At 37.2% G+C, this 26,296-nt stretch overlaps 4 protein-coding genes across 10 annotated transcripts; 2 read left to right on the top strand and 2 right to left on the bottom strand.

Annotated features, from left to right (window-relative positions):
• The first annotated feature begins 525 nt into the window (after positions 1-525).
• Positions 526-12,815, top strand: LOC140348544 (uncharacterized). The gene is made up of 17 exons (XM_072434479.1): positions 526-642; positions 4,091-4,193; positions 5,159-5,290; positions 5,691-6,000; positions 6,225-6,269; positions 6,336-6,989; positions 7,078-7,113; positions 7,210-7,271; positions 7,490-7,742; positions 8,708-8,833; positions 8,907-8,950; positions 9,024-9,102; positions 9,184-9,315; positions 9,391-9,531; positions 10,563-10,634; positions 11,655-11,689; positions 12,515-12,815. The coding sequence occupies exons 2-16, from the start codon at positions 4,120-4,122 to the stop codon at positions 11,679-11,681; spliced, it is 2,187 nt and encodes a 728-aa protein (XP_072290580.1). The 5' UTR covers positions 526-642; positions 4,091-4,119; the 3' UTR covers positions 11,682-11,689; positions 12,515-12,815.
• A 266-nt stretch (positions 12,816-13,081) lies between these two features.
• Positions 13,082-16,219, top strand: tnnt2d (troponin T2d, cardiac). The gene is made up of 10 exons (XM_072434478.1): positions 13,082-13,171; positions 13,764-14,023; positions 14,088-14,145; positions 14,223-14,339; positions 14,415-14,492; positions 15,002-15,094; positions 15,159-15,271; positions 15,338-15,428; positions 15,503-15,540; positions 15,614-16,219. Exons 2-10 carry the CDS (start codon positions 13,959-13,961, stop codon positions 15,657-15,659), a joined length of 699 nt encoding a protein of 232 aa, XP_072290579.1. The 5' UTR covers positions 13,082-13,171; positions 13,764-13,958; the 3' UTR covers positions 15,660-16,219.
• Positions 16,220-17,056: 837 nt separating this feature from the next.
• On the bottom strand, positions 17,057-23,682 carry dnm1l (dynamin 1-like). Of its 4 annotated transcripts, none has more exons than XM_072435867.1 (20): positions 23,487-23,682; positions 22,212-22,356; positions 22,060-22,089; positions 21,142-21,188; positions 20,688-20,759; positions 20,526-20,612; positions 20,284-20,446; positions 20,090-20,210; positions 19,867-19,998; positions 19,572-19,778; positions 19,338-19,458; positions 19,102-19,257; positions 18,939-19,028; positions 18,756-18,848; positions 18,613-18,666; positions 18,412-18,481; positions 17,983-18,131; positions 17,735-17,844; positions 17,488-17,647; positions 17,057-17,410 (listed from the first exon to the last, which is right to left on the bottom strand). In XM_072435867.1, exons 1-20 carry the CDS (start codon positions 23,586-23,588, stop codon positions 17,354-17,356), a joined length of 2,166 nt encoding a protein of 721 aa, XP_072291968.1. In that variant the 5' UTR covers positions 23,589-23,682; the 3' UTR covers positions 17,057-17,353. The 4 variants fall into 4 exon arrangements, with proteins under 4 accessions (XP_072291968.1, XP_072291967.1, XP_072291970.1 ...); XM_072435866.1 differs by having other exon boundaries at positions 17,983-18,138; positions 18,416-18,481; XM_072435869.1 differs by lacking the exon at positions 18,412-18,481 and having other exon boundaries at positions 17,983-18,138.
• A 1,020-nt stretch (positions 23,683-24,702) lies between these two features.
• dnajb9a (DnaJ heat shock protein family (Hsp40) member B9a) lies at positions 24,703-25,912 on the bottom strand. Of its 4 annotated transcripts, none has more exons than XM_072435870.1 (3): positions 25,784-25,912; positions 25,292-25,509; positions 24,703-25,208 (listed from the first exon to the last, which is right to left on the bottom strand). In XM_072435870.1, the coding sequence occupies exons 1-3, from the start codon at positions 25,804-25,806 to the stop codon at positions 24,778-24,780; spliced, it is 672 nt and encodes a 223-aa protein (XP_072291971.1). In that variant the 5' UTR covers positions 25,807-25,912; the 3' UTR covers positions 24,703-24,777. The 4 variants fall into 4 exon arrangements, with proteins under 4 accessions (XP_072291971.1, XP_072291973.1, XP_072291974.1 ...); XM_072435872.1 differs by having other exon boundaries at positions 25,292-25,517; positions 25,782-25,909; XM_072435873.1 differs by having other exon boundaries at positions 25,292-25,511; positions 25,770-25,894.
• Positions 25,913-26,296: the final 384 nt, after the last annotated feature.

Genomic DNA, 26,296 nt, shown 5'->3' with positions numbered 1-26,296 from the left:
TTTTAATATCTAACACTCTATATACGTTTATAATATAAGTTTACTTTTTACAGTGACCTAGTGAAATGTGTCAGACTTCCCAGTAGCTTCAAATAAATTATAATTTTATCAACTGCCTCACGCTGATTTCTTTGTTGTTCATAAAATGGTACATCAAATGCCATAGAGAGTCTTGTAATGTGCTGCACGATTGGCTTTGAAGGGAAACAACGGAAGAAACAACATAAAATAAGAATAGTGTTCGATAATTTGGTGCTTCCAATTTTCAGATTGTGTTTTTGATGTTCGCATTGCTTGATGAGCTATTGATTTATATTTAGTCACTATTTTTTGACTGCCAAAGTTGTACCGTTTATTTTACCTGGGATACTTCTCCATGTTTACTGGTTTGGATCCAGAATAAACTGTCTTCTGTGACTTTTTGAGGATGCACTCTGCTACTGTAAAAGGATAATTGATAGTCAATGCCATATCTCCTCGTACTTTTCTCTACAGACTTCCAAATACAGTGTCTATGTTAGTGTAAACCTCTTTCATTTGCAGCCCGGGCAGGCGGAGCTGTTGATGCCGTCTTATAAACGTCCAGTGACTCTCCCAGAACACATCTTTGCAAGAAACTGACAATTTATCACTACTGGCCTGGTAAGTTTAAATACATATATTATTAGTGTTTTTATATTTGTATAGTTTTTGATCTTCTCAAAGATCTAGTTTAAATCTAATTTAAAATAATCTATTTTTGTATGTTACTCTCACAATATTTTTTGATGTACTGTGTGTATTTCTTGTGGGTAAGGACATTGTTCAATGCTTGAAGAAGTGTCAAAAGTTGTATCCAATATGTTGCTATATTATTATAAGTAATACATTAAAGAAATTAAATGTATTTATTATTAAAAAAAAAGTAAGTGCTTTATCATAAATAGCGAGTCAAAAATAATGAAGACAACAACATTCTGATTCAGGACTCATTTGGCACCTAAGAAAACCAATAAGGGGAAATACCTATTTAATCCTACCCTTTATTCCTCATTGTTCTTTAAATAATTTTTATACCTTCCATTTTCAAATAATTCGATTTTTTTTAAAGTATTAAATCACAATTACAATCAATTATTTTCCTGCCCATATTCATTCCGAGAAGTTTCACTGTCAGTTTAATGCACACATTATTATCCTTAGCACTCTCATATCTCATGAAAACTGCTTTGTATTTTGGAATTTATTTATATTTATACTTTCTTTTAATGCCACTAGCCAACTCTTCCATAGTCTTATTCCACAAACTGAAGCACAAATATTTTTTCTAGTTGTTTACACAATATTATATGATTTAATAAAGGGAAAAGCTACATGTTTATGTTATAGAAGAATGTGCCATACTGTAGCACAAACATCACAAATGCATTGTACCTAAATTAAGAGGTTTTAAGCATAATCCGTTAAAGCTTAACACTGTTTAGCACTCCATCTCCCTAAGATAAACGAGAGGTATAATTTGACAACTGACAACTATAATTTGTTCATAAAGAAGTGACTGTGGAAAAAATGTCTAGGTGGGCTCTCTATTCCTTAGATGGTGTAAAGACTGAGGTCTAAATTGAGTTGTAATAGTAGTTAAAATAGTTTATATGATTGAGTTTACCAGTATACTCACTTACTTTTGACCAGATGAATTGATTACTTTCTTTTCAACTGCCCAACTGGGACCAATAACATGATTAGCATTTAATGCGGAAAATAAGTTTATGTAATTTGTTTTTTGCTGTGTTTTTAAAAAAATGTATTCAACTTTTTATCCATTAGACCTCTTTCCCATTTCCACATGTAGTCTTTCAGATTTATATTATGTGGAAATAAGTTATTTTGGGGTTGCCAGTCTCCAGCAGCAAGTATTTTGTTAGAATAAACCATGTTGTGTGTCTTTGGCCTTGCACCTTGCCAAGCAGTGACACTAACAGAGCTGCTCTCTTCCTTAAAAGGAGGACTCCACGACGGGATGCAGAGCGGGAGTGAACCGTGCTGCATCTTTCTGCTCTAGACCAACTCAAAGGGAAACTGTAACTTGGCTTGAATAGTACCGTAGTATCCTCCCAAATGTACTGTACGCAGTATTTCATAGTACTGCACTAAACTGTTTGCCCCTTGTTGACAAAATCATCAAACATTCACCATTTCACTTTTTAGACTTTCAGTGCTGCACAATTCCATAGCTGTTTGGATGCTGGAATGCTGCATCTAATCCAAACTGTGCACAAACTTCTTTAATGAGCCCTAAAACGACAGCTCTGTTTTGGCTTGTAAACTGAGTGGAATCTATTTCCTGGTCAGGACTGTTACATATGTGACCATGTTTGGTCAAATGGAATAAGCAGTCATGGCTTCTTGATTGATGGCAATCGTCTCTCGCTGTTTATCTGTAAATGTGTTCTGTACAAAGTACTTTCCCAATCTTTTTAACACATGAGACTTTAAAAGCTTATCCCACAGAATGCATTTTATGTGTTTGTGTAACATAATTATTTTGCCCCGTACTGAAATATATAATGTTATTAAGATGTGAATATGGTAGAACTGTTCTGTTTAGATAAATACATAATAACAGAGCAGTTTTAGAAACTTTCCAATGATTGATAAATTATATACAGTACATCTCACATGACAAAGAGGGAAATCAGTTGGTATTACTGCTCAAATCCAGTCCCATGACATGGAAATGTCACTGATGTCACAGACCAGTGACGTTCATGTAACACAAATACACTCAAGCAGGAATGTTACAAGTTGCATTGTTAATTGCATTTTAATTAAATGTAGACATTATTTGTGCTCTTGGTTGTTGGCTGAAGTGGATGAATGATGTCGTAGATATTACTCTCTGCATAACACGAAGACATACTGTACTTCAAAAGAACCAGAAGTTCCTAGATCTGCTGTGAGTCTCACTTGATTATTTTTTTAATTATTTTGTGAAAATGTATCTTCTACAAAAAAAAAGAATATAATCATTAGATTGTAAAGCATTTTTCTTTTTCTTTTTACAACTAGCTGTGTTTGCAAAACTATTTTGTTCCATAGAAATGCTGTCTGAGGATGTTTAAAACAGGCTCCACTTGAACATAATGTTGCCATCAAAGTGTGACTGTATATGGAGATGGCCACAGTGAAAACTAAACTATTGCATAGTTGTCATTGTTGGTGGGCTGTGTCAGATCTGAAGATAAAATATACTGTACTCTCTGCTAAAAGCCACCTCATCTAACCTATAGAAAGTATTACTTATTATTAACATTGCAAAATAAAAACCCTTCAGTGAAGTTGTATTTGAACTTAAAAGTGTAGTTGAAGTGGACATATAAGTTGCTGAGTAGTTTTAGTTGATCTTTCACATTTATAAGCATGCAAAATAGTAAGAAGCAGGAATTGGAAGTTTGATAATCTACTACAGTTTGACCAGAGTATTTTTTGTATTAAGTCACCCACCTTTGCTCTTTGTTACACTTTAAAGAAGTAATAACTAAAAGGAATGTAAGATTTGTTTTTTTGACGGTTAAAAACAGTGACGGCCAACAGTGAGATAGAGCAGGAGTCAGACCGAGGAGGAGGAGGCTGGGGAAGAGCCGAGAGCAGCTCACAGCAGCCTTTGCCTTTTCTGGTATAGTCCCATCTGAGAACCAACAGGGACTCTTGGTGCAGCACAGGGTGAGACAAAAAACAGACAGTGCAGTGAGGCTGATATATGAAGTCCAGGCTGACGCTACTTTCCATGGAGCAAAATTCTGACTCTTTTCAGGTATTTAAAAATAATGGCCGTGGTGTTTTGTTGATTGCTGTAATGTATCAATCATGTGTTTGGAAGTTATTAGAGACTTAACTGTTTGATGTCTAAATAACAGAAGAAAAGCTAATGTTCTCTTTGAGTAAAATTAGATTAGTTAGGTTGACTTTATTGATCCTGTTCGTGGTCAGTAATTTTTCAGTGCCAAGGTATTTGAGCAGTTGTAATCTGAAAGTCACTTCGGCCATACTGTTATTAGTGTTATTATTAGTTATGGAGATTTTGACTATTGATTGTTTTCACGTTTCACAGTGAGAGGTTGCGTCTTGAATTGTGGCATCATGGATGACGACTTTGACCGTCGTATGGAGCTGAGGAGGCAGAGGAGGGAGCAGATGCGGCAGGAGGCTGATAAGTGAGTTATTTTATACCTTAATCTACCATTATCCACAATGTAACGAGTTTTCTAATCAAGCACATGTTGAGTTGTTATCAAGGTCCATAGATCGATTTCTTTTTTTCATGCTGCATCAGTCATGAGTAAGCCCATTGCTCATTCTAGAACTATTGAGAGAAAGCGGAAAAAAAATGTTTCACACTAAATGGCAATTCATTGGCAAGTCATTTTCCCTGATTTAGATTTTCATAGTTTATGTTTTATTAAATGCATATTATCAAGCTGCAAAACATTAACGTAGCATATCCCACATGGGTGCACAATGTAACTTTGTGTGGTGTTATATTGCTTTTCATGGAATGTTCCACAATATGTCATTAAGCTTACATCTGTCTAGTGTTGATTTCCTTACAGGAGTTTTATATTGAAAACATTTAATTGTACTGTGATCTTTCCCACAAACCTGTCTGATCTGTAACTTGGGCAGGTGGCGTCGGCTTATCACCATGGAGATAAATCTGTTTAATGTCATAATGTGTAATATTCAGGGCTATTATTAGAGACTTCCTGAAGATGTGAGACAGGCTTCTACTCTAACAATGTTCAAATCTAAGCTAAAAACAGTTTTGTTTAGCTGCACATATGACTGAAAGGATTCTTCTTTGCACTCTTCTCTTTTAAGACATAAAGTTTTTAATTAGTTGATTTTATTGTATTTCTGTTTCTGTAATTTCTTCGTGATTTTAATGCATTTTTCCTGCTGTGTGAAGCACTTTGAAATGCCTTGTGTATGAAATGTGCTCTACAAATAAACTTGCCTTGCCTTACTTTTCTGGAGATGTTGTTTTATGCTATTTGCCTTTGGGTGCTTCACAAAACAGGGTAAAATAAACAGTGATTGTTTACTAAAAGTCAGTAGCCAAAAACAATTTTCTGTAGAGTAAATTAAAAGTAAATTCAGAGTGTATGTTTCAATGTTTCAGGACGGGAACCGCAAATGAGGATGAAGAAGGAGAAGAAGCTCGAGAGCAAAGGAGACGAGCCAGAGAGGAGAGGAAGAAGATGAAAGAGCCAGAGGAGACAGGAGCCAACGACCAAGTCATTGACACAAATAAGTACAGTATCACACTACAGACAACTTCACCATCAAAACACGCTATTTCAAAGTGATAAATATGTGCCACTGTTGCCATAGCAATTTACGATAACTAACAAAACGACTGCATATTTTGAATAGTGAAAAATAAAATGGAAGCAGAAACTCATGAATAGGAAATAACCTCTTTCAAAAGTAAAGCTAATGTGATTTAGTTATTTTCTTCTTTCACATTTGGCTTCTATGTTTTCAGATCAAATATATAGGAAAAGATTGTTCAGATTGTCTGTTCTGTAAATACTGTACATACATTTTCTACCTCCTTACCTTAGAACAAAATGGATGAGGATTCACATCAAGGATAGCACCATCTATTTGTTAACCACCGTCAAAGAATGCATTTGTTGTGCCTTTCACAGTGGGACAGAGACAGACTCGAGTACTGGCTTAACCCCGGGACAAGACGATGACCAGGCCTTACTTGAGCGTTTGGCCCAGAGAGAGGTGCGAAGGCAGAAGAGGATGAAGGACGCCATGGAGAGGCAGAAGTCTTTTGAGCTGGAACAGGCCCCTGTCGCCAATGGTGACGGGACAGACCATAAACCAGAAGAAGAGGCTCAGGGTGAGGAAGAGAAGGCACAGGCACAAGAGGGGCCAGCCCAGGAGGACGAGGAGCTGAACACAACTCACAGAGAGAAAGAGGAGGAAGAGGAGGAAGAGGAGGAAGAGGTAACAATGAGAGAAAATTCCATGCAATTCATATAAGTAATATAAGTCCAGAAAATACTATTGTAAATATTGAGCATTAGTGAATGCGAACAAAACCCACTGTTAACCATATGAAATAGTATGCCAAGTCTGTTGATGTGCTAATTTGTACTAAAGCAGGGTTATTTTTGATAATGAGATTTACAAAAATAAATATGAATTGTCCGTGCTTATTTTGTTCACAGCCGCAACCTGAGGAAGACACAAGTGCTCCTGCCCCGGTGAATGAGGTACGATAAATGATTTCTGTTTTTTAATTGAGTAAAACAGACAAACGAATCAAACTTACACAACAGGAGGACGCTGCTGAAAACCCTGTAGCGACAGATGAAGGAGGAGAAGAACAGCCTCAGGCGAAAGATGTGGAAGAGGAAGTGACTCCCAGTGTTGACCAAGATGAAGAAGAGAGAGAAGACAAGGAAAAAAGACAGAAACAGGAAATAGAAGAAGAGTTACAAAAAGAGGAAGAGGAGACAAAAAGAGAGGAGCAACAGGAGAATGAAGAACAGCGAGAACAAGAGGCAGAGGAGCGTAGGAAGAGGGAGGAGGAAGAACAACAAAGGGAAGAAGAGGAGAGGAGACGTGAAGAGGAGGAAAGAATGAGAGAAGAGGAAGAGAGGTTAAAGAAGGAGGAAGGGGAGAGAAGGAGACAAGAGGAGGAGCAGAGGAAGAGGGAAGAAGAGGAGAATAGTAAAAAGGAGGAGGAACAGAGACGGAAGAAGGAGCTGGAGGAGAAGAGGAAGAAGGAGGAAGATGAGAGGTTGAAACGACAGGAAGAGGAGAAAAAGAAGAAAAAAGAAGAAGAGGATCGACGTAAAAAAGAGTTAGAGGAGAAAAAGAAGAGAGAGGAGGAAGAGAAAAAGAAGAGAGAAGTAGAGGAAAAGAGGAAAAAGGAGGATGAGGAGAAACGCAAGAAGATGGAGGTGGAGGAGAAAAAGAAAAAAGAACAGGTATGTGCAGGAGTAAACAAAAAAAAATCTGTGAAAAAGGCAATAAAAGACACATTTACCTATTCTTTATGATTTCTTCTCCACAAAGGAAGAAAAATCTAAGAAATTTGGACTTAAGGAAAAGGTAAACTACAACTTAATAACAATAATATACACATCTTAGGCATAATTTGATATTGAGTGTAAAGTTCTGTTTATATTTAGTTTTTTCTTCTTTCAGAATGAGCCCAAAAAGCTTCAGTCGCCCTTTGAGAGTAAACTTAAAAAAACAGAAAAGCCAAGGTAAGATGATTCAACACAAAGATCATGTACATATAGACCGTATTAAATATAAGGGCTTGTAGTACTCACATTGTCCCTTTTCTCATTTTTATTCTCATCAAACAACACCTAATATTAGTAATAATCATAATCATAATTAACTGCTTTCACAATATACAGTTTAAGGTACAGGCCCTTTAAAGTTAGGCTAGTCACGTGTCAATGAGAAATGATTTCAGTTTCAAGGAAAATTCCTCGCCCTCAAAGTCCGAGGCCTCAGAGAAAAAGGAGGCAGAGAGGAAACTGCAGGAGCTGAAACAGAGACGAAACGAAGCGGAGAGCGAAGAGATTGAGAAGATGAAGCAGAAGCAGCAGGGAGCAGAGGCCGAGCTGGAGGAGCTGAAGAAGAAGAGGGAGGAGAGGAGGAGGATTCTGGAGGAAGAGGAGAGGCAAAAGAGACAGGAGCTGGAAGACATGAAGGCCAAAGAACAGGTCAGCGGGAAATGCAGTTTGTACTACACCACTTTGACACAGGCCTATTATTCAACCTAGAAGTGTCTGTCACTTTTGTGTTTTTTGGTGCCAGTAATTTTGGTTAGAATGTATGCAAGAACTAAGCCTGGTCTTTAAGAATGGAAGTCTGATTTCATAGTTTAATGGTTAACTGTATATTAAGCAATGAGCCTGGCTTTTCTTAAGTAAGTAAATTTTATTAATATAGCACCTTTCACAGACAGAAGTCACAAAGTGCTTCACAAAAAACACAGAATAAAACAGTAAAAACACAAAAAACTTACAGCGAACAATACATATACAACAATACACAACAAGATAAGATATTCCTTTATTGTGCACAAATGGGGAAATTTCATTGTTGCAACGCAGGTAGATACAGAGGAAAAGGACAGATAACTTACAGGAAATTTAAAAAACACTCTTAATAGAAGAACTCTTATAAACAAAACTCTTATAAACAAAAACTCCTATAGACAAAACCTCTCATTTCCTAATAAGGAATGGAGGGGAAAAATAAAGATAAAATAAAATAATGAAATAAAATAAAATAAAAACAGCTAGCGTAAGACAAGATAATAATAATAATAATGGTAAAATAAACACTAGCGGCTTCAGAAACAGCTTCAGATAATGACTGTTTGAGAAAAGGTGGCTTTTTCAATCTCATAGACATACAAGTTACACATTATTCCCTTGCAGTGTAGTACAATTTATTTATGTATTATTCATTTGATGGGGACAGACATACAACAAACGTAGATTAACCGTAATCTGATGCAGGTATCACAGTGTTTATAGCCATGGCTGATCCGCAACACCAGTCCCTAGAATGGGTTTTAACAAAAACCCAATCAATACAGTGGATATTTCAAAACATACAACAAACAATAGCCTTCATCTTGATTCAATAAACCAAAAAAGGTTTTAATTGATTCTAACAGGAGGAGAGAAAGAGGATGAAGGAGGAAATTGAGAAGAGAAGAGCAGAGGCAGCAGAGAAGAAGAAACAGTTGGGAGAGGAGTCGAATAAACCTGCGTTTGCCATCAGCCCCAAAGGATCCTCAAAGGTCGACACAAACTGGTTTTAAATGTTGTATTTACTTATAATGGACTTTAACTCTCACAACTTCTTTCGCACAGATTGGGGAGAAGGCAGAATTTCTGAACAAAGCAACCCAAAAGACGTGAGCTCAAAAAGTTATTTTTTTCCCTTTAAAACATGTCATTAAGCCATTACTATATTATATTTGTACACAGCACACCAAGCAGGATCTCTCATACCCCCATTGTCTCCAAGATTGGCAGCCGAATGGAACAGTTCAACTCTGCCGTACAGGTGACACTGCCATCCAATTACTCTATCATTTCACATTTTCATGTTTCTCAGCAAGTTCAAATCATTTTTATTTTGCCACAGGGTCAGAAAGAGGTCAAATCCCCCAAACCCACTGTGACAGACATCCCTACAGGAGGAGCGAGGAGCATCAAGAACATGTGGGAGAAAGGCAACATCAGTGGCAACAATGAAACTCCAGTTCCTGCTAATAAAGTACCAGAGATAAAGTCATTCTGTATGGCTAAATCAATAGACTGTAACATGTATTTTTCCTGTTTTTTTTTGCAGGAGACTTCTGGTAATAAAGTAGGTGTTCCGGGGCGTCTGAGCAGTCGGATGCTGAAACCTGCTGAGCCAGAGAAGACAGCACCACCTACTGCAGAAGTGGCAGCATCTCCGCCACCACAGACAACACCAGCAAAGCCTGTGGTAAGCCTTTTGAATCCCGTGTTGCTCTCTATATGCAGCTAATGTAACTGAGACACTGTTGTTAGCTCGATCGACTAATCCTGATATTTTCCACGTTCTAAATACTCATTTGCACATCCACATGCAAGTCCTTTGTTGTCTGCTGCTGTTGACTGACTTATAAAACTTGTCCACCATGATTTCTGGAGAGTGGCACTATCACACGGAGAAGAATAAACAATAGACTCAGAGGAGCCTGAATACAAAATGTGTTGATCAAGTTAAATCAAAACAGGTATATATTGTACTGCAATGAAAGAAAAGAAAAAGACAAAAATGTGTCACTAATATTATTATCATTATTATTATTTCTACTTTAAAACCTTTTAACTTTCATTCTAGTTTTTTGTTGTAGCTTCAGTTGTTAGATTTGATAAAACAAACATTTTACAGCTGCGTAAATAGAGCACAGACCTTTGTACAGCTCCAGTGTCTCTGTCAGCACCCCTTTATTGATCCCTCTGAGCTTTACCGCACAAACATGCAGTCATCAGCTGTGACATCTTTAGGCCATGACAAAAACTCCTTTTTAGAATCAAAAAGGTCAGTTTGATCAGACAATGAGCACCTTTATTTCTAAAATGATAAAGGGACACTTTTGTTACCAAAACATTTAAATATAAGTGACATGGTGAATATGTTACCGGATATAGGACAGTAGAAAGGAGCAGCTTTAGACTTGGCGTGTGGGACACATTGTGTTCTTTTCTTAAAGTAGGACTGCGCTAATCCCAGTGCAATTTCTGGATACATTTCACTGTGTGATCATGCTCTGCGATAAATAGCATTATTCTGACAACGTTTATGGGGGAAATATCTTAAGTGTCGAGCACTGAGGCCAGAAGATGTGGTTACATGTGGTGCAGTAGTTTGCACAATATTTTATTTACACATAATTTGCAATACAAAAATGATATGATATAGAGTAAAATGCACTAAATGAACTAAAGTTAACATGAAAAGAGTGATTAAACATTGCATTGTATTTGCAGGATGTAAAACCAAGTGAGAATGCAAACAAACGTGGCATGTGGGAACCCAAGAAGACCTCAACACCTGGCAAGGTAATAACTAGCCATTGCCATGCTAACGGACCATGTCAAGGTTATAGATTTACTTGTATCAAGCTAGCACACTGAAATGGTGAGAGAATTATGATGGTATTTTATGCTAAAAATAGATATAGTGTAATGGTAACCTAAAACGTACACGTTCATTAGATTAACGCTCCAGCGACCCCTGATCATGGCCCAAGCTCAAGATGTGGTGGCAACTGACAAGTAGTTAAATGAGAATTAAACTAAAGTAATTTACTTTAATGATAAGGTGGCAATGCTTAACAATAGTATAGCTGCAAGCGCCATCTTGGGCTGCACATGAAAAACTGTTTTTGTTCTGCAAAAATTGGGCGCAATGGTCAAAAAGATTAAGAAACCCTGAAATAAAGGCCTGTTTGATAAAGAAACGTAATTCCCTATCTGTTCATAAACAAATTGGAAAAAAAGAGAAGGTTATATATTATGTTGTACACTGCAGAGCTGGGTAAAGTATCCTAATACTCAAGTAAGAGTAAAGTTACTTCAAAATATCATTACTCAAGTTCAAAGCACTCATAAATTGCACATAAATTGCTATTATTACAAAGTAAATTTGGGGAAACTACAACTCAAGTAAGAGTAACTGTCTGGGTGTGACCTCTGATTTATAATTGGAAGTTAATGTAATTAAAGGGAGAAAATATATTGTTATTTTCAAAAGATAGACACAAACATGTGGAAAACTAAATAATATCGGACGGAGCGGTGCAAGAAACGCAGATGTTCAAATCATTTGATATTGTCAACATAACGCTTTTGTCACGTGTAGATTTACTCAGAGAAAGAAGAACCAAATCTATCACTAGTAAGAGTACTGTTACTTCAATACAAATATTACTAATTAGGAGTAGATGATACTGTTGGCAAATTACTCCAAGAAGTAACTGAGTACTACCCACCCCTTGGTCACTAAGCCTGGACAAAGTTTTGTGCCGAGAAATGCACCTGTAAAATTGTTGTGAACTGAATGTGTTTTTTCTGTTACAGTTGGGAGGAGGAGTTAAGAGATGGTGAGAATAAAGGTAAGTTCTCTGAGTACAGAATAGTAATTACATTGTGACATTAATTAGTTTATTAATAACATTTGACAGTTGCAGCCTATTTTATGAACAAGTCTTGATTGTGATAAGCCCTGGAGGAAGAACAGTTTTGATTTAGAACCACAGCCTGGAACATTCAGACAATGCCGTTGGGCCCTATCCCTCATCGCCTCTCTCCCTCTGAGTGGCGAGTGGTCCCCTGTAAATCAAACCTGCTGCTTGGAGGTTTTGAGTTGTGTCCCACCAAGGTCTATATTTGAAAGACCTTGACCTTGTTTCCCAATATAAAAACATGAACAAACTTTCCAGCCATCCAATGTCGGTGGCTGCTAAGCATTCTCTACTGGAGCTACACAATTTTCACATTACAACTAAACGCTCATGAGGATTACTAACTATTCAAGCATCAAACCAGGCTCAGTAGAAAAGCGTATTGAATGTGATGCTTAGGTCCTTCTATACTGTCTTTATATGGGCCATTAAGCTTTCAAGCTGGAGCATAAGCAATATTTGTTTTGACGCCCCACATGAGCCAGACAGTAACTGCATTCTGACTGTGTTCAAGTGACAGCTACAAATTGATCATATTAAACACAGGCCACCAAGGCATTAAAGTTTGGCAATGTGTTCTGCATTATGTTTCATTACTATGTATTCCAATTATCTGGCACTACAAAACCCAAGCGGTGTTCTTTCTCACGAGCGGAATCCCTCTAAATAGACTTTAATGGTGGCGCAGTGTGATCACACATCTATTGTTACAGTATTTATTTATATTAATTATATATTTTTTCTTCTTTGTGCAAGACCTACAATATGACTGATGACACCAAGCATCTTCTGACACTGAAGACACCAGTGCAGTACAAATACTTCAGAGTGATGTCAAGTCGTCACTACTACTTCACCCTCTGCCATCTATTCATTGATTGTTAAAATGTTTTGGATTTTTTTCTTTATATAATTTACAGTAATTTGTTTTGCATTCATGAGCTGGTATCATTTAGTTTTAGGTATCACTGCTTTTGAGCACATTCTGGGTTAGGCAGCCTTTTTAAAAGTGCTAGATCAAGCTTGTATGCACTCAGCAAATAAGCAGCAGAGAATCTGAATTTTTAGCATGTTTTCAAGTGATGTGAGTATTAAAGTATTGATAAACCAAGTATGTTTTACCATTTTTTATTAATTATCTGTATTTGCGTCTAACTTTAAATGCATTAAAATTGTTATTTTTATGTGAAATATGGGCTGCTGACACCAGAGGAGTGAGCAAAAGCCTTAACAGATAAGGACAGAGACTGCACTGTGTTTTCGCGTGTAGCTCTAACAATAGACATCTGATGGATCATAGGACCTGATGGTCACATGACTCCAAGGGCTGGACTGGAGTCAGTGAAGATCCTTTATTATCAACCTTAAAGTCAACTTCAAGGAGCAGAGAGCACTCTGAGCTCCGTCTGAGAGGTAAGGACCAGCTCGACCTATAACAGCTACTCATGAAGATTACTTGATAAAAAAAACATATTTGTTATACTGAATTATTGTTACGACACAAGAGTGCAGTGTTTGAAATTATTATTAAGATGTATTACCTGGTAACATACCTGTGACATTCTGTTGATGACTGCTTAGTGCTCAATAAAACGTGCATTTTGGATAGACTATTGCATTACATGCTATGTCATTTCGTGATTGATCAATTTAGTTGTGTTCCAGAGTTTCTTTCCATGGCATAAAATGATTACTAGAGACAGACGTCATATAAACATGTTGTTAATGTGGTTTCTTGGTTGTGGTACTGTAAGACCCTGCACCAAATGACTAATTGAAATTATTTGCATCATCATGTTGATTTTCATTTTAGATAATTACAATGTAATTTGAAAAATGTCATAACATATTATTTTAAAACAACCAACATCAATTCATGTTTCCCAATATTATCGCTGACGATGAGGCCTGTTACACAGTGTGAATAAATGACTGCTGCAATTGTATCTGCCCCGTCTATTAAGCCGTGTGTCTATAATTAGACTAATATGGAACCATTTTACAGAGTCCATCCAACATAACATGTCAGACACAGGAGACTTTGTGGAGGATGTTCAGTATGTAACTGCTTTGACTTTCAAAGTTATTATATTATTACAGAAGTGAATTATATTACAGTGTTAATTACTTTGTTCTTTACAGGGAGGGGGAAGGTAAGTAAACACATGTCCATTTAAAGCCTGTAGCTATTAGTCCACAAATGTTTTGGATAAATTATTTATATAAACTTATTTTGTTCCTAGATGATTCAAAACCCAAGCCAAAGTAAGTGTTTTACATTTACACACAGAACACTTGGAATAGTCATCTTATCATGGTCTCTCGACAGGTTTATGACAAACGTCTCAGTGCCCAAGATACCAGATGGGGACAAAGTGGATTTTGATGTACGTAAGCTGGTCTTCTCTTTGGTTTTGTTAGCAAGCATCTATAAAATGTAATTGCTCCCACATTTTTGTTTCAGGACATCCACAGAAAGCGCCAGGATAAGGATCTGACTGAGCTGCAGTCGCTAATCGAGGCTCACTTTGTCCAGAGGAAGAAAGAGGAGGAAGAACTCATTGCCCTTGTCAACAGAATTGTAATGCCATCAGAAAAACAACAACCTTGAGCATACTTCTACCTTTCCAGTTTTAATGTTATTATGTTTTTGTAGGAGAAGCGTCGTGCAGAGAGAGCAGAACAGCAAAGGGAACGTGCTGAGAGAGAGAAGGAGAGGCAGATCCGACTAGCGGTAAGATCATGTCCATGCAAATATTATACAAACTGGATTATTATTATATTGTTTTTTAATTAAACTGTATTATTAAAGAACAGCAGAGTAGTATTAGTAATAAATCACTTCAGCCATAAATGTCATTGAACTGAAAACATTTATATACCGGTATGTTCCATTAGAATTTTGACATTAAAGGTGCACTTTTTTCACTTGCTTGTCTCGTGAAATTGTTATTGCTTTACCAGGAATGTTAAACAGTACAGTATAAACTTGTCTATCTTTCATTTATTAAAACACAAGCTTGTCTATTTAAAAAAACACTGGTGGTGTCATTTGCTTAATTGTCTCCATGGAAATTACACAGTTTTGTGCAATTTTGTGGAACATTTTGGGGTAAAACAGCAACATCTCCATGGAGAACAGCAGGTTTTGGACCCTCCACCTAAAAACTTACACAGTGCCGCTTTAACTCATGCTATACTATTATATACTATTGATTGATTTGGATTCATTACAATTTGCAGGCGGAGAAGGAGCGCAAAGAGGAAGATGATGCACGCAAGAAGCAGGATGACGACGCTAAGAAGAAGAAAGTCCTAATCAACATGGGACCAAAGGTATTTTTAACAATTGTGTGGCCTAACTGCATACGTGTTTACAGACCAGAGTTTCTTTAAACAGACTGACAACAGAAAAGGTGGAAAGAAACAGACAGAGAGAGAAAAGAAAAAGAAAATCCTGTCTGATCGCAAGAAGCCTCTGAACGTTGATCATCTGAACGAGGACAAACTCAAGTAAACAAAGATGCACACAACTAAATGTAACGGAAGAGTGGGTTTGAATCTTGTTTTATGTTTTAGGGAGAAAGCCAACGACCTGTGGACATGGCTGATGGGACTTGAGTCGGAGAAATTTGAGCTGACAGAAACGCTTAAAAGGCAGAAATATGACGTAAGGTGTTGGCACGGTAAAGAGCATTGTGTTTATGAAGCAGTTGTGAAGCTCCTTGTTGAATGTTTTTGCAGATCAACGTGTTACTGGCACGTGTCCACGATCATCAGAAGTAAGTAAACACTGCAGATTATATTTATGTGGACGTTTTTGTGGAGCTTAATTCCTCCTGTGATTTCTTACAGTGCTAAAGGTCGTGGTAAGGGGAAGCTGGGCGGTCGGTTGAGATGAAGAATTGGACAAAAGGCTGTTGATTCATGATTTTACGTTTTATCCTTGGGTTTAAGAATGATGACAAAATGTAATGGTTTCCAACTCAATCAACTATTTTAAACAAAATACAATGTCTTATTTTTGAAACATTGTATGAGAAAAAGTCCTGAAACCCATGAATACTCAAGAGGTGTGTGTTACAGTTTTATGCTGAAATTGTACTTTTCAGAGTAGTTTTCTGACGTTTACTCCTACTTGAGAAATATTTTGAGTAAATGTTTTAGTTAATCTTCCCACTGTGAGTTCAAATAAATATTTCTTTGCATAAGAAAGATGAGTGCTTCAGTGGGTTGATGGAGTGAAAAAGTCAGCTCTTCAGGATCACAGTGAGGCAAGCACTGCAAGATCAACCAAAGAAAAGAGAAACCAGAGGCATTCCAACAACTTAAACTTAACTATTAGCAAGGCGATAAATCAACGCGTTTCGGCCGCGTGGGGTCTTCTTCAGGGCATGAATGAATGAATGAATATAAATTAATATTTTTTTCTCTATAAGAACATTAAATTATTAAAATATTTGTTTTTCTTGCACTTGCTCATTCAGATATGACTCGTTTTTTACATTTTTGTATCTATTCTTTGGAAATACCAGAATCTGCACAGTATTTACTGTACTGTTTTTACTGTAACTCATAAACCAGAAATAACAGTAACAGTACATACAAATATATTAAATTGCAAATAAAATATATCTTAAAAACAAAATACATTTTACGTCCAAATTGTTTCTCAGTACTAGTTTCTTCAAATATGTTTGTACTCTTGAGTAATTATTTGTCACCAAATTGTATATATATACTCATTTCTTTTATAATAACCTACTACTATTACTAGTACAAATTTGGGCTACTCTACCTGCTTCTGTGTACTATACTTGTGAAGTACTCTCGCTCCATGTTGGTGTTTGTACAGTGACTATGATGTGACTCACTATAAATCATGTCTGTTTTAGAGGAAATGCAGATTAATAAAGAATCAACGTATGTCCAAAGGCGTCAAATCGTGTGGTCGTTTTTAATCACATTTTATGTTACCCAGGTAAAAGCTCAAGCAGGTGACATCACCACTATCATAGGGGTCAGGTCTGTGGAGAGGCGACCCTGCTCACAGTGGAATGCAATTATTTAGTTTTTTATTGATTTCAGTAATTAAATGATCGTAAGATGGAGAAGTTTAATACTGTACTGAGGCACATTACAGGCAAACAATAACATCTCCATGGAGACAAGCAGATGGCGTGCCGTCCAGCAGAAAATGTACGTAGTGCACTTTTAAAATTCAAAAGCATCCCGGTAATTTGCATTGTTTTAATAATCAATACAAATGTAAGTATAGGTTAAAAAATGGCAAGGCAATGGTTTTAAAAAATTTACTGAAATGTACAATAAAAACATAATCCAGCGTAGCTTCATGTATTTAGGAATAACATCGTCTATTTATTGTTTTACATATTTATTATGTTTATAAAATGTACAATGTTTGACAGCTGGCATTTACTGTACATTAAAACTACATTATAATACATCCATTTGGAAAGCAGTGCATTGGAGGTTTCTGCATTGTGGTTTGCACATTTGAGACAGCAGGTCTGTATACATAGATGGATTGTCTGTAATATTGTATGTCCATGATGGCATTTGTTGCCTCAAGATTCACCAAAGATGTGTTTCTCTGATCTCTGCAATCACCTGACTGGCTTTCTGCAACGCCTAAATACAAGGAATAAGTTTATTTCTGTATCTATGCAGTGATTACAGACATTACAGTGCATGTGTAATAAATGTACCTTGAGCATGTCGGCGGCCTCACTGCGCCTCTGGGCCATGTCTTCAGACTCCGTGAGCAGGTCATTGAGCAGAGCTGCTTTATACAGCTGTCCCACCAGCTCACTCTGCAGACAGTCCTTCACGTGGTTCACCAGAAAGTGCATCACCGCCTTTGGGACACTGGCACCAAAAAACAAGAAACAATCTATGATCAATCGTGTTTTGTCATAATCTATAAAAATGACAAAGGCATCTGATCGTCTTCACCTGTCCTGGATATTTTTGCGCACAATAAGAAAGTATGACTTGATGAGACGCTCAATCACTTCACAGTCTCGTTGTTCTCGGGCAGACAGTTTTCTAGATACAGGAACGGGCTGCGAATAAAAGTATACAGTACTCACTTTTATATATTTTTTTTCAAACCTCTGTGATTAAATATATGTATGACAACTGTAGATAGAGCCTAATAATTTCACAGGTAAAGAGAGAAATAAAAGTCATCATGTTCGTACCACGTCGAGCAGGTTGATCGCGTGGCCCTTCTGTGAACTTGCAAGAAGTGGACCAGAGGTTCCCTCTTCTCTTTTTAACATCCCTCTCCAGCTGCCAGAGCCACCATCACCATTCTGTTCACTCATCGAGCTGCTCTGAGAACTGCCTGCTGCCGCCTGTTTGAAAGAAAAAGTTAGTATGTGGTTAGGGTTAGGATCCAACCATAGTAAGATTTTTGAAACATCATAAAACTGCTAAAAATAGGTTGGGAAGGTTGGGAAACATGGTGTAATAGGAGACATAGTTTGATTAATTTGATAAATCCTTAGGATTGAACCATGTCCATACAACAAAACCTTCCCATCGCCAGTGTTCATGCAACTATGTTAACAAACATATTAAGTCCATTGCCACGGTTCAGGCATCAGCAGGCGTTATGCAGAAAGCACAAACCTTATAGCCCTCAGTGTCAGGAGGCTCAGAGGGAGAGATGGACTGCCCACCAGGGCTTTTAAGTGACTACAACAGAGAACACCAGAGGAAACATGGAGGGAAACATGAAAGGATCGGAAAAGGAGGTGGGGAAGACCCTAACGGTTACTTATGACGTGACATAAACAGTAGAAGAAAATATGACTGTTAGACATTACCTTGTCTCTGGGAACAGCAGAAGGAAGTTCTCTCATTCTGTTACGCCTTTGTTCCTACAAAAGTATGAAAATATTTTATTAGCTAAACTTAGATAGGTTTGAAGAGTGAGATTGTTTTTCGTGAGGTTGTAATTGATAATTACCTCAATGTTATTATTCATGAGTCCACAGGCATCAGCAAAGTCTGGATGTTTGGTGTTGATGTACGCCAACTCAATACCAACCAAGTTGTGAACCTAAACACAACACTGGTTAGACCAAACAAGACATATTTCCTTTATTTAATGTTGATAGAACTCAATGTCCAGTAAAGCACTTTTCCCAACCATTTCGTTGGTGACAGGGAGCCTCTTTCTAAGGAGTGACGTGACCACCTCGACAATGGCATCATGGAGCTTTGGAAACCTCAGCAACTCCTGAAGAAATGGGCATGATTATTTACTGCCATTTTCCGCTATTACATCGACTTGAGATGTATTTTTATGGCACCTGTGTGCTGTAGTTGCTGCAGTGCTGGATGATCCGCTGCATCTCCTCATGGACCAGCTCCACACAGCGCAGACTGGGCTCCTCCAGGCGCTTGATCTGCCTCTTCACAAGCAGCTCAAAGGAAATCTCTGGCACAAATAAAGCAGGTCTAGGGCCCTATCAAAGCACAAACTGATGTTAAGCTTCCAACATAAATTTGAACAAACACTATAAATAAAGGTTTAACATAAACATACAGTTGCATTTCGGATTGCTGTGAGTACATCAATTGTGGTTAAACCGCCCAGAGGATCCACAGACTCCAGTGTGCGACCAAATGTCTCATGGAAAATGTAACAGATTCTTGCTCCACCACATCTGAAACACATCAAATGTATGACTAAACACAGTTGAGACAAAATGTTGTAGTCATTTAGATCCAAGAGAACCCCTAGGTGGTCCTTGGTTGGTATTACAACAGTATAACTCACAGCTCAGTGGTCTCAATGTACTTGGCTGTGCCCTCTATTGTGTTGCAGTACTCTGCAGCAAACTTGGTAATGAGCTGCAGCAGCGTGGCGCTGTGGTCTCCTACAGGTTCACCGTAGCCGTTTAGCAGGGACTGGTACTGAGCTGACAACACATTGATCCTGGCCTTTAGCTCAGGGAGGCAGTCTCTGATGTGATGCATGAGTAACCTGTAACAGTGTAAACAATGTTGCACAATCTCTACGATGAATAAGTCTGAGGTGAATACCTCAGCAGTGGATGATTCATACACCGAACCTGTTCAGCGTTCGGGCCAGATATTTGGTCCCATTTCTGTTTGCGAGGGATGGGTATTTCTTTTGTAGAAAGGCATATTCATCCCGGATTGAATCTGCTACTACCTTTTTTTGATTGATATCCAGCTGACTCCTAATGAGACAGTAACATTGTAGGTTAGAGGTACTGTACCAACAGTATCTTTATTTACTGTATCAACAGTAAAAAAACAACATTGTGATACCTATTGACCACCCCGATAATGCCAAGTTTGACAGGTATGACGCGGCCCATCAAGACATCCATGGCATCTGTCCCCGCATCCATCAAGTCCAGCTTTGTGACAACAGCCAATGTCCTCCTGCCTGTGAAAATACAGACCAAACACCTATAATAATGTTAAACAAAGCAGATATGGGAACAAACAAATCACATTACCATCAGGATCAACCTCTCGAGCCACTTTTAAGGACTCTGACGTTGCCATGTCTGTGTTGGCCGCTGTCACGGCTAAAATAATAGAGTTTGGGTTGGAAATGTACTTGAAGATCAAATCTTTGATCTGAAACTCAATGTCTTTGGGCTGGTCTCCTACAGGAACCTGTAAATGGCAAATACAGATAAAACTATGAAGCTTGAAAACATTTCTGAACAAAAAAGTAATTGAAACAGATTTGTACCTTAGTAATACCAGGTAGATCCACTAATGTAAGGTTTACAACATGTGGCGAGAAGATTTTCAAGTGAATGGGTTCATCACTAATGCCCTAAAGCAAAATTACAAGTTACATTTACTGTTATACTGTCAATAATGGGCCTATGACAACCCTCAAATCACCTACCTTGTTAATACCAGATACTCTTTCAGTTTCTGCTTCAATTTCTTGTCGGATTTCATCAAAGTTTGTGTAGAGCTAAGAAAAAGGGAACAATTTTTTATATATTTTTTATATTAATAATCATTAATATCCACTGTAAAAACAACAATGACACAAAAACCTACAATAAAAACAATATAATCACAAAATAATCTTGTTCATAGTGTACATAATCACTTCTTTGTGGAACCACTTTAGGTCATGTGTGCCTTAGAGACATTTACCTACAGGACTATAAATATTTTTAGCTACAGAGGGCTGTGTCATATCTTGTTACGTGCAACACAGACTGCTGAAAACAAGCTGCAGATGGACCAATGTTCTTCAGCCAATGAGTAGGTCAATGCAGGATATATAACCAAGGAAGACGCACATTTAGAGCAATATTTAAACATAAAAGCTGAATTAAAATGAGTACCTTATTCTTAGTGTGTAGAAATTTGCCCCATTCTTCCCCATCAATACCTGTAACACAACACATGCAAACGAAAACTGGTTCAGAGTAGCCTTTCTATCAGTTTTACATTAAATATCTTTGCTGTGATAATGTTTCATGAGGGGATGTTTGTGTTGCCCTTTTACAGGAAGCAAAACTCCCCAGAGGTGCACTGCTTTTGGTCAAAGTGAAAAAGACAACATGGGAAAACAAAATTGTAAGCAAATTAATTATGCACAGACAAAGCAAAAATAATAAAACAGCACTCAATGATCTAAATATTAAAAGGGGACACATTATACAACTTGAGCTTGTAAAAACAGTGTTTCCACATTATTAGTTTACTCAGAGTTGTATTTTGATTGATTCCTCCATGTTTAAGTAATCCTGTATTGTCCTGCAACAGAGGATTGAGTTCTCAGAAAATTCCTGTTCTCACCTATCCCGTATTTTGCCCATATCCCTGAATTTCGATGGGATTATTTTAAAAGTTTAGACTCCAATTGACACATGTTGGGTTTTTAAATGTCTAAAACGTAGCTACTTTTCAAAAACACGGCTGTTTCTTACAGTGAATTCACTATGAAGCGGCAGGGCTCTTCAGTTCTGCACATTTGAACTAGAAGTCAGTGGACCTGTCTTTATTATGTTGTAGAAAACTAAGTGCCCTTAAAAGCATAATGTGTCTCCTTATAAAGTCATGGTCGTTTTGAGATTCGTATAAGCTAAAAAAAAAGGATAATGGAATATAACTTAACAATAAATCACCAAATTCTCTCTATTTTCCCCCCAATAGTTCAACGAAACAAGCCAAAGTGCAGTGGACAAAAGAATGTGAAAAGGAAAGTTCTAAAATAATATTGGGGATGTACAAGAAGTATACATTTGAGAAAGGGAGACCTTTGTAAAGTCGTCCATTTTCCTTTGATTCTGTTGTTAGAGAGAGATGACAAAAGATAAAGTTAAAGCACCTATAAGAGCCTGCTTGTATAAACACACAATGAAGAAATCGTATGTTAAAGTCATAATCAGCAGTATTATCATAATTTTACCATTTTCTTCATTGCTTTTCCTGCGATCATCTGAGTCTATGTGCACCAGTTGAAGAATGAGGGGTCGCCGTGTGACAATGCCAGTGCCTCGGGGCAAGATGTCCCTCCCAACCAGGCTCTCCAAAACAGAGCTCTTTCCACTGCTCTGTGGAAAAAAAGTGACGATGGACATTAAACAAACTAACTCAAAAATAGATGGACGGAAAATGTTTATTTCTTCATGTTCAAATTTGTGTGTTCTGCCAATACAAACTATTTATGTAAAATTGGCAATCCTTGTTAGATACTTCTCTAGGAATTGCAAGCCAGTTTGTTATGTCACCATTCCCTAGAAGGTCACTGTCAATCTCTGGTACCACAACAGGGATTAGCAATATTGGCAAGAATCTCAATATTTTTAAAGTATCCTGATAATGATCAACAAATGTGAAGAAAGAAATATCACTTTATACCCTTATCTGGAAGTTTAAAATTTCCATTTCCATTTCATTTTTAGTCAGCCATTTTTGCAGCATTAAACAATGTCCTATATATTAAATATTTGCATATCTTAAAACAAAGTATATTGATGATATTCTCCATATTTGTGTCATCTGCTCCCCTCTACATCAGACTGCATGCAGACTCTAAAATGTTGAACTTGCCCAAAAGGTCCAGAGCAGTCACATCCTATTAGTATGATCGTAATAGTAAACAAGTCTGCCACTTCTTAAAACCCCTTTAACTCTAAATTACACAACATGGCGCAGCAGTAAGGCTATAAATGAACACTCAACTTGTGATTAATCAGGTCAAGGGGACATTGTATCGAACTTGGGTAAAACATGACAAATGTGCTTGCCTGACCAGCCAGTCCCTCCTACATTCTGTTCGAAGGCAGAAAACTTCTTTGTAAATTATTTTCAAAGCGTGTGGTCTTTGCTGGTCAGACAACCAAACAATTAAATTGGCAGTACAGCAGTTTAGATTCAAATGCTTCACCAATTGCATTATTAGTTTGAAGCACTTAGGTAGGGCGACTATTAATAAAGACGGTCAAAACCAAAACCCTAACATTGTTTACATGCCTGATACTGAAGTTAATTTGATCCTGACAATGACATGACCACGCAACGTTTTACAAAATCATATTTTGTCGTTAATAATAGGTCATACATTAACAATAGCTGTACAAAATAGAAAATAAAAGCGATACTAAATCAGAAGAAGAGGATATAGTAACTTGGTGCAGGCTAATAACTTGCTAGCCTTGAAGCAAGTGACATTCTATCTCACCTGGTTTCCCACTACAACTATCTGTGGTAAATGGATGATATCCGCGCCGACCGTGTTAAAAACATCTTGTAGTTTGTTGATAACTGGAATGAGGGCCTCCATGAGCAACTTTAAGTTTCCAAATCTATCAAAAAAATCCGCGCAGCTCAGAGTACAAAGTCATTCAATGTGCCACGGCTACTGGATCGGCTAACTGCGTACACTGACGCTCCACAGTTGCATCATGGGAAAATGAGTCTTCTGAAGAATCAAGTCTAAATAGCGGTAATTTAACGCTTGGATACCGCCATAAAACACCAAAGAAGAAGAACCAGAAGAAGAGTCTTTTATGACTCAGTGGGATGGATGTATTATATTATCAGTGGTTTATGTACGTTTAATAGATCCATGACGTCAACAGCCTCGCAACAGTAACCAAGGTACGAAGCTAAATATTTAGCTGTTTGGAAGATAACACAAGTAACCATACAATTACAAATATAGATGAAAAGTATTTTACAAAAGAAAACACTTTTCATACACCATTGTTAAGGCAATACAAAAGTATAAGTGCAGAAACTATAGAACACAAAGACTTGAACAGTACTTGTATACATATCAATAAACTACTACAACGCAAATCAGGTAAGAGGTCACTGAAGATATGCTTTGCATTTTAAAACATCAACAATGTCCAAGATGTTTGTTTTCGATAAAAAAAAACTATGTTACATTATGTCAGTACATTCAATCTAAATGTTGTTTTGGAATAACATTTCAATACAATATCTATTATATTATAACTATGTTTCATATAGAAAATGTATGTACAAAAGAATTACCATAAACATTCAGACATATTTGCATACATATAATTTTACATCATCGGATTCAAAGGGCATTTGTTTTTTAAACGTATTACAACAATTTATATTCTAAAACCCTTTGTTAAATCCGCAAAAGATACCACCAGAAGTGATGACACTGTGCGTACATTTTTACACAAAAGCTGGTTTTGTCCTAACATCATTGTGATCCCTACAAAACAAACAAAGGGACCTATAAGAGTGAATGCACATTGAAAAGTGAACTTGGAAATACTGTCAAAATATTTACAGTATTGTTTGAAATAACCTGGAGCATACAATAACATTAAAGACCAAAAACTTTGTGGTTCATAAGTTTAGTCAAGCCAATTATGACACCAGTGTAATATTAGGTATTTGTGTCTTCTAAAAAAAATATCACCACAAGAAATTAGCATGATTTTCTTAAAGCGATCTAATATTGGAGTTATTATGTATGTAGAAGTTCAGGATGCTGTGCAGTCTGTGTATGTTGTTACCATATTTCCTCTACGCTGTGTTACCGTTCTACAATGCTGTTTTGAGGGTCCATGAAATCTTCTTCCAGTTTGCTTATTATGTCTTTCGAATGTGAACATCTTCTCCATGTCCTCCAACACATCGCTAAAAACACCTCCTCCAAAACTTCCTTGAAAGTGTCTCTTGTGCCTGCTGTGGCTTTCCTTATGGAATCGGGAGTGCTCATCAAAATGTCTTCTCTGACGAGCATGTCTGTTCTGACTGTAGATATTAAAGTCCTTGAACATGTCATCAAAGTTAAAGCTGAAAGGTTGATGCGAGTTGGACCTTTGCCGACTTTGGGATTCTCCAGAGAAGTATGTAGAGCCAAACTGGTCGTATTCTCTTCTTTTGGATTCATCTGATAACGTTTCATAAGCTGGGACAAGATTGACACATAAAACTACACACCAATAATCATTTTCAATATCAACAACATAACAATTTTGAAAAAAAAAATACCTTCTGCCATTTCCCTGAATTTTGCCTCTGCATCTGGATTCTTGTTTTTATCCGGGTGATATTTAATCGCAAGCTTGTGGAAAGCCTTTTTTATCTGTCTCTCAGAGGCATCCTTTGGTACACCCAGTATGTCATAGTAGTCCTTCTTTGCAAGTATCAGTTCAGTTATCACCAGGATGCAAACTGCAACTGTTACAGCAGACTGTGCAGCTGCCATGGTCTCCCTGTGAAACAGAAAGGAAAGAAGCAGTCATTTTCCTCACCAACATACATAAGCATAACACATATACACCTATAACGTTTTTTGTTTTTACTCCATGTAGACAAAATACAATCACATAGCTAAATACATGTATCGTACCGGTCCGTTTTAATACTTAATGACTGGGAAGTTTTTATAATAAAATCAGAAAAAGCAAATAAAAGTAAATGTTACTTTAGACGGAGCTAGCTAAAATAAACTATAGCGCCAGACAACCTACCTTTGCAGAGCACTCCCTCTTCCGATGATACATTTAGCGCCCAAGAGTCATGGGACTTGGTATAGTTTGTAAGGTTATATTATACATCCATGGTGAAAAACTAGTTAACTGATGAATGGTAAAGGGAGAGATCGGATATATAATTTCTTCTTCTATGGGTTTATTGGTGGGCTACAAGCCAACAAAAGAGGCGTGCCGCCACCTATTGTATCGGAGTAAATTATTTATACCTTTGAGAATGTTATAATCGAGAGATGAGTTAGTTTATAAAATCAATGAGTGTTATACGGAAATGAAAATAAAGTGCACCGATGATATTTCTTCTTCAAGCATTATTATGCAATGAAAATCACCGGCACAAACTGTAGTGATGGATATGTCGTCCTCTGGTGGACAATACAAACATAACAACAACCCATGGAAAGGTCCTTGTACTTCACTTGTCTTGAAGCCCCCCACACCCATGGAGCTATTATTATGCCCACGCCCCATGTGTCTTATATTTTTGCTTTCAAACGGTCCA

Source organism: Eucyclogobius newberryi, unplaced genomic scaffold (genome assembly GCF_026437365.1).
Source record: "Eucyclogobius newberryi isolate DKJ021-1_F unplaced genomic scaffold, fEucNew1.0.hap1 SCAF_7, whole genome shotgun sequence".
NCBI lineage: Eukaryota > Metazoa > Chordata > Actinopteri > Gobiiformes > Gobiidae > Eucyclogobius > Eucyclogobius newberryi.
The sequence above is the reverse complement of the archived record's forward strand: the minus strand, read 5'-3'. Positions and strand labels throughout refer to the sequence as shown.

Coding starts and splice junctions, on each gene's coding strand:
- tnnt2d (XM_072434478.1), top strand. CDS start 13,959: ATGTTTTGGATAAATTATTTATATAAACTTATTTTGTTCCTAGATGAT. Junction 14,024..14,087: donor GATTCAAAACCCAAGCCAAA/GTAAGTGTTTTA, acceptor GTCTCTCGACAG/GTTTATGACAAACGTCTCAG. Junction 14,340..14,414: donor TTGCCCTTGTCAACAGAATT/GTAATGCCATCA, acceptor ATGTTTTTGTAG/GAGAAGCGTCGTGCAGAGAG.
- dnm1l (XM_072435866.1), bottom strand. CDS start 23,588: ATGGAGGCCCTCATTCCAGTTATCAACAAACTACAAGATGTTTTTAAC. Junction 19,779..19,866: donor CTGGCCCGAACGCTGAACAG/GTTCGGTGTATG, acceptor ACACTGTTACAG/GTTACTCATGCATCACATCA. Junction 18,667..18,755: donor TCATGAATAATAACATTGAG/GTAATTATCAAT, acceptor ATACTTTTGTAG/GAACAAAGGCGTAACAGAAT.
- LOC140348544 (XM_072434479.1), top strand. CDS start 4,120: ATGGATGACGACTTTGACCGTCGTATGGAGCTGAGGAGGCAGAGGAGG. Junction 6,270..6,335: donor CTCCTGCCCCGGTGAATGAG/GTACGATAAATG, acceptor CTTACACAACAG/GAGGACGCTGCTGAAAACCC. Junction 9,316..9,390: donor CTCCAGTTCCTGCTAATAAA/GTACCAGAGATA, acceptor TTTTTTTTGCAG/GAGACTTCTGGTAATAAAGT.
- dnajb9a (XM_072435870.1), bottom strand. CDS start 25,806: ATGTATCATCGGAAGAGGGAGTG. Junction 25,510..25,783: donor TATCATCGGAAGAGGGAGTG/CTCTGCAAAGGT, acceptor TCACAGGGAGAC/CATGGCAGCTGCACAGTCTG. Junction 25,209..25,291: donor ATTCAGGGAAATGGCAGAAG/GTATTTTTTTTT, acceptor ATCTTGTCCCAG/CTTATGAAACGTTATCAGAT.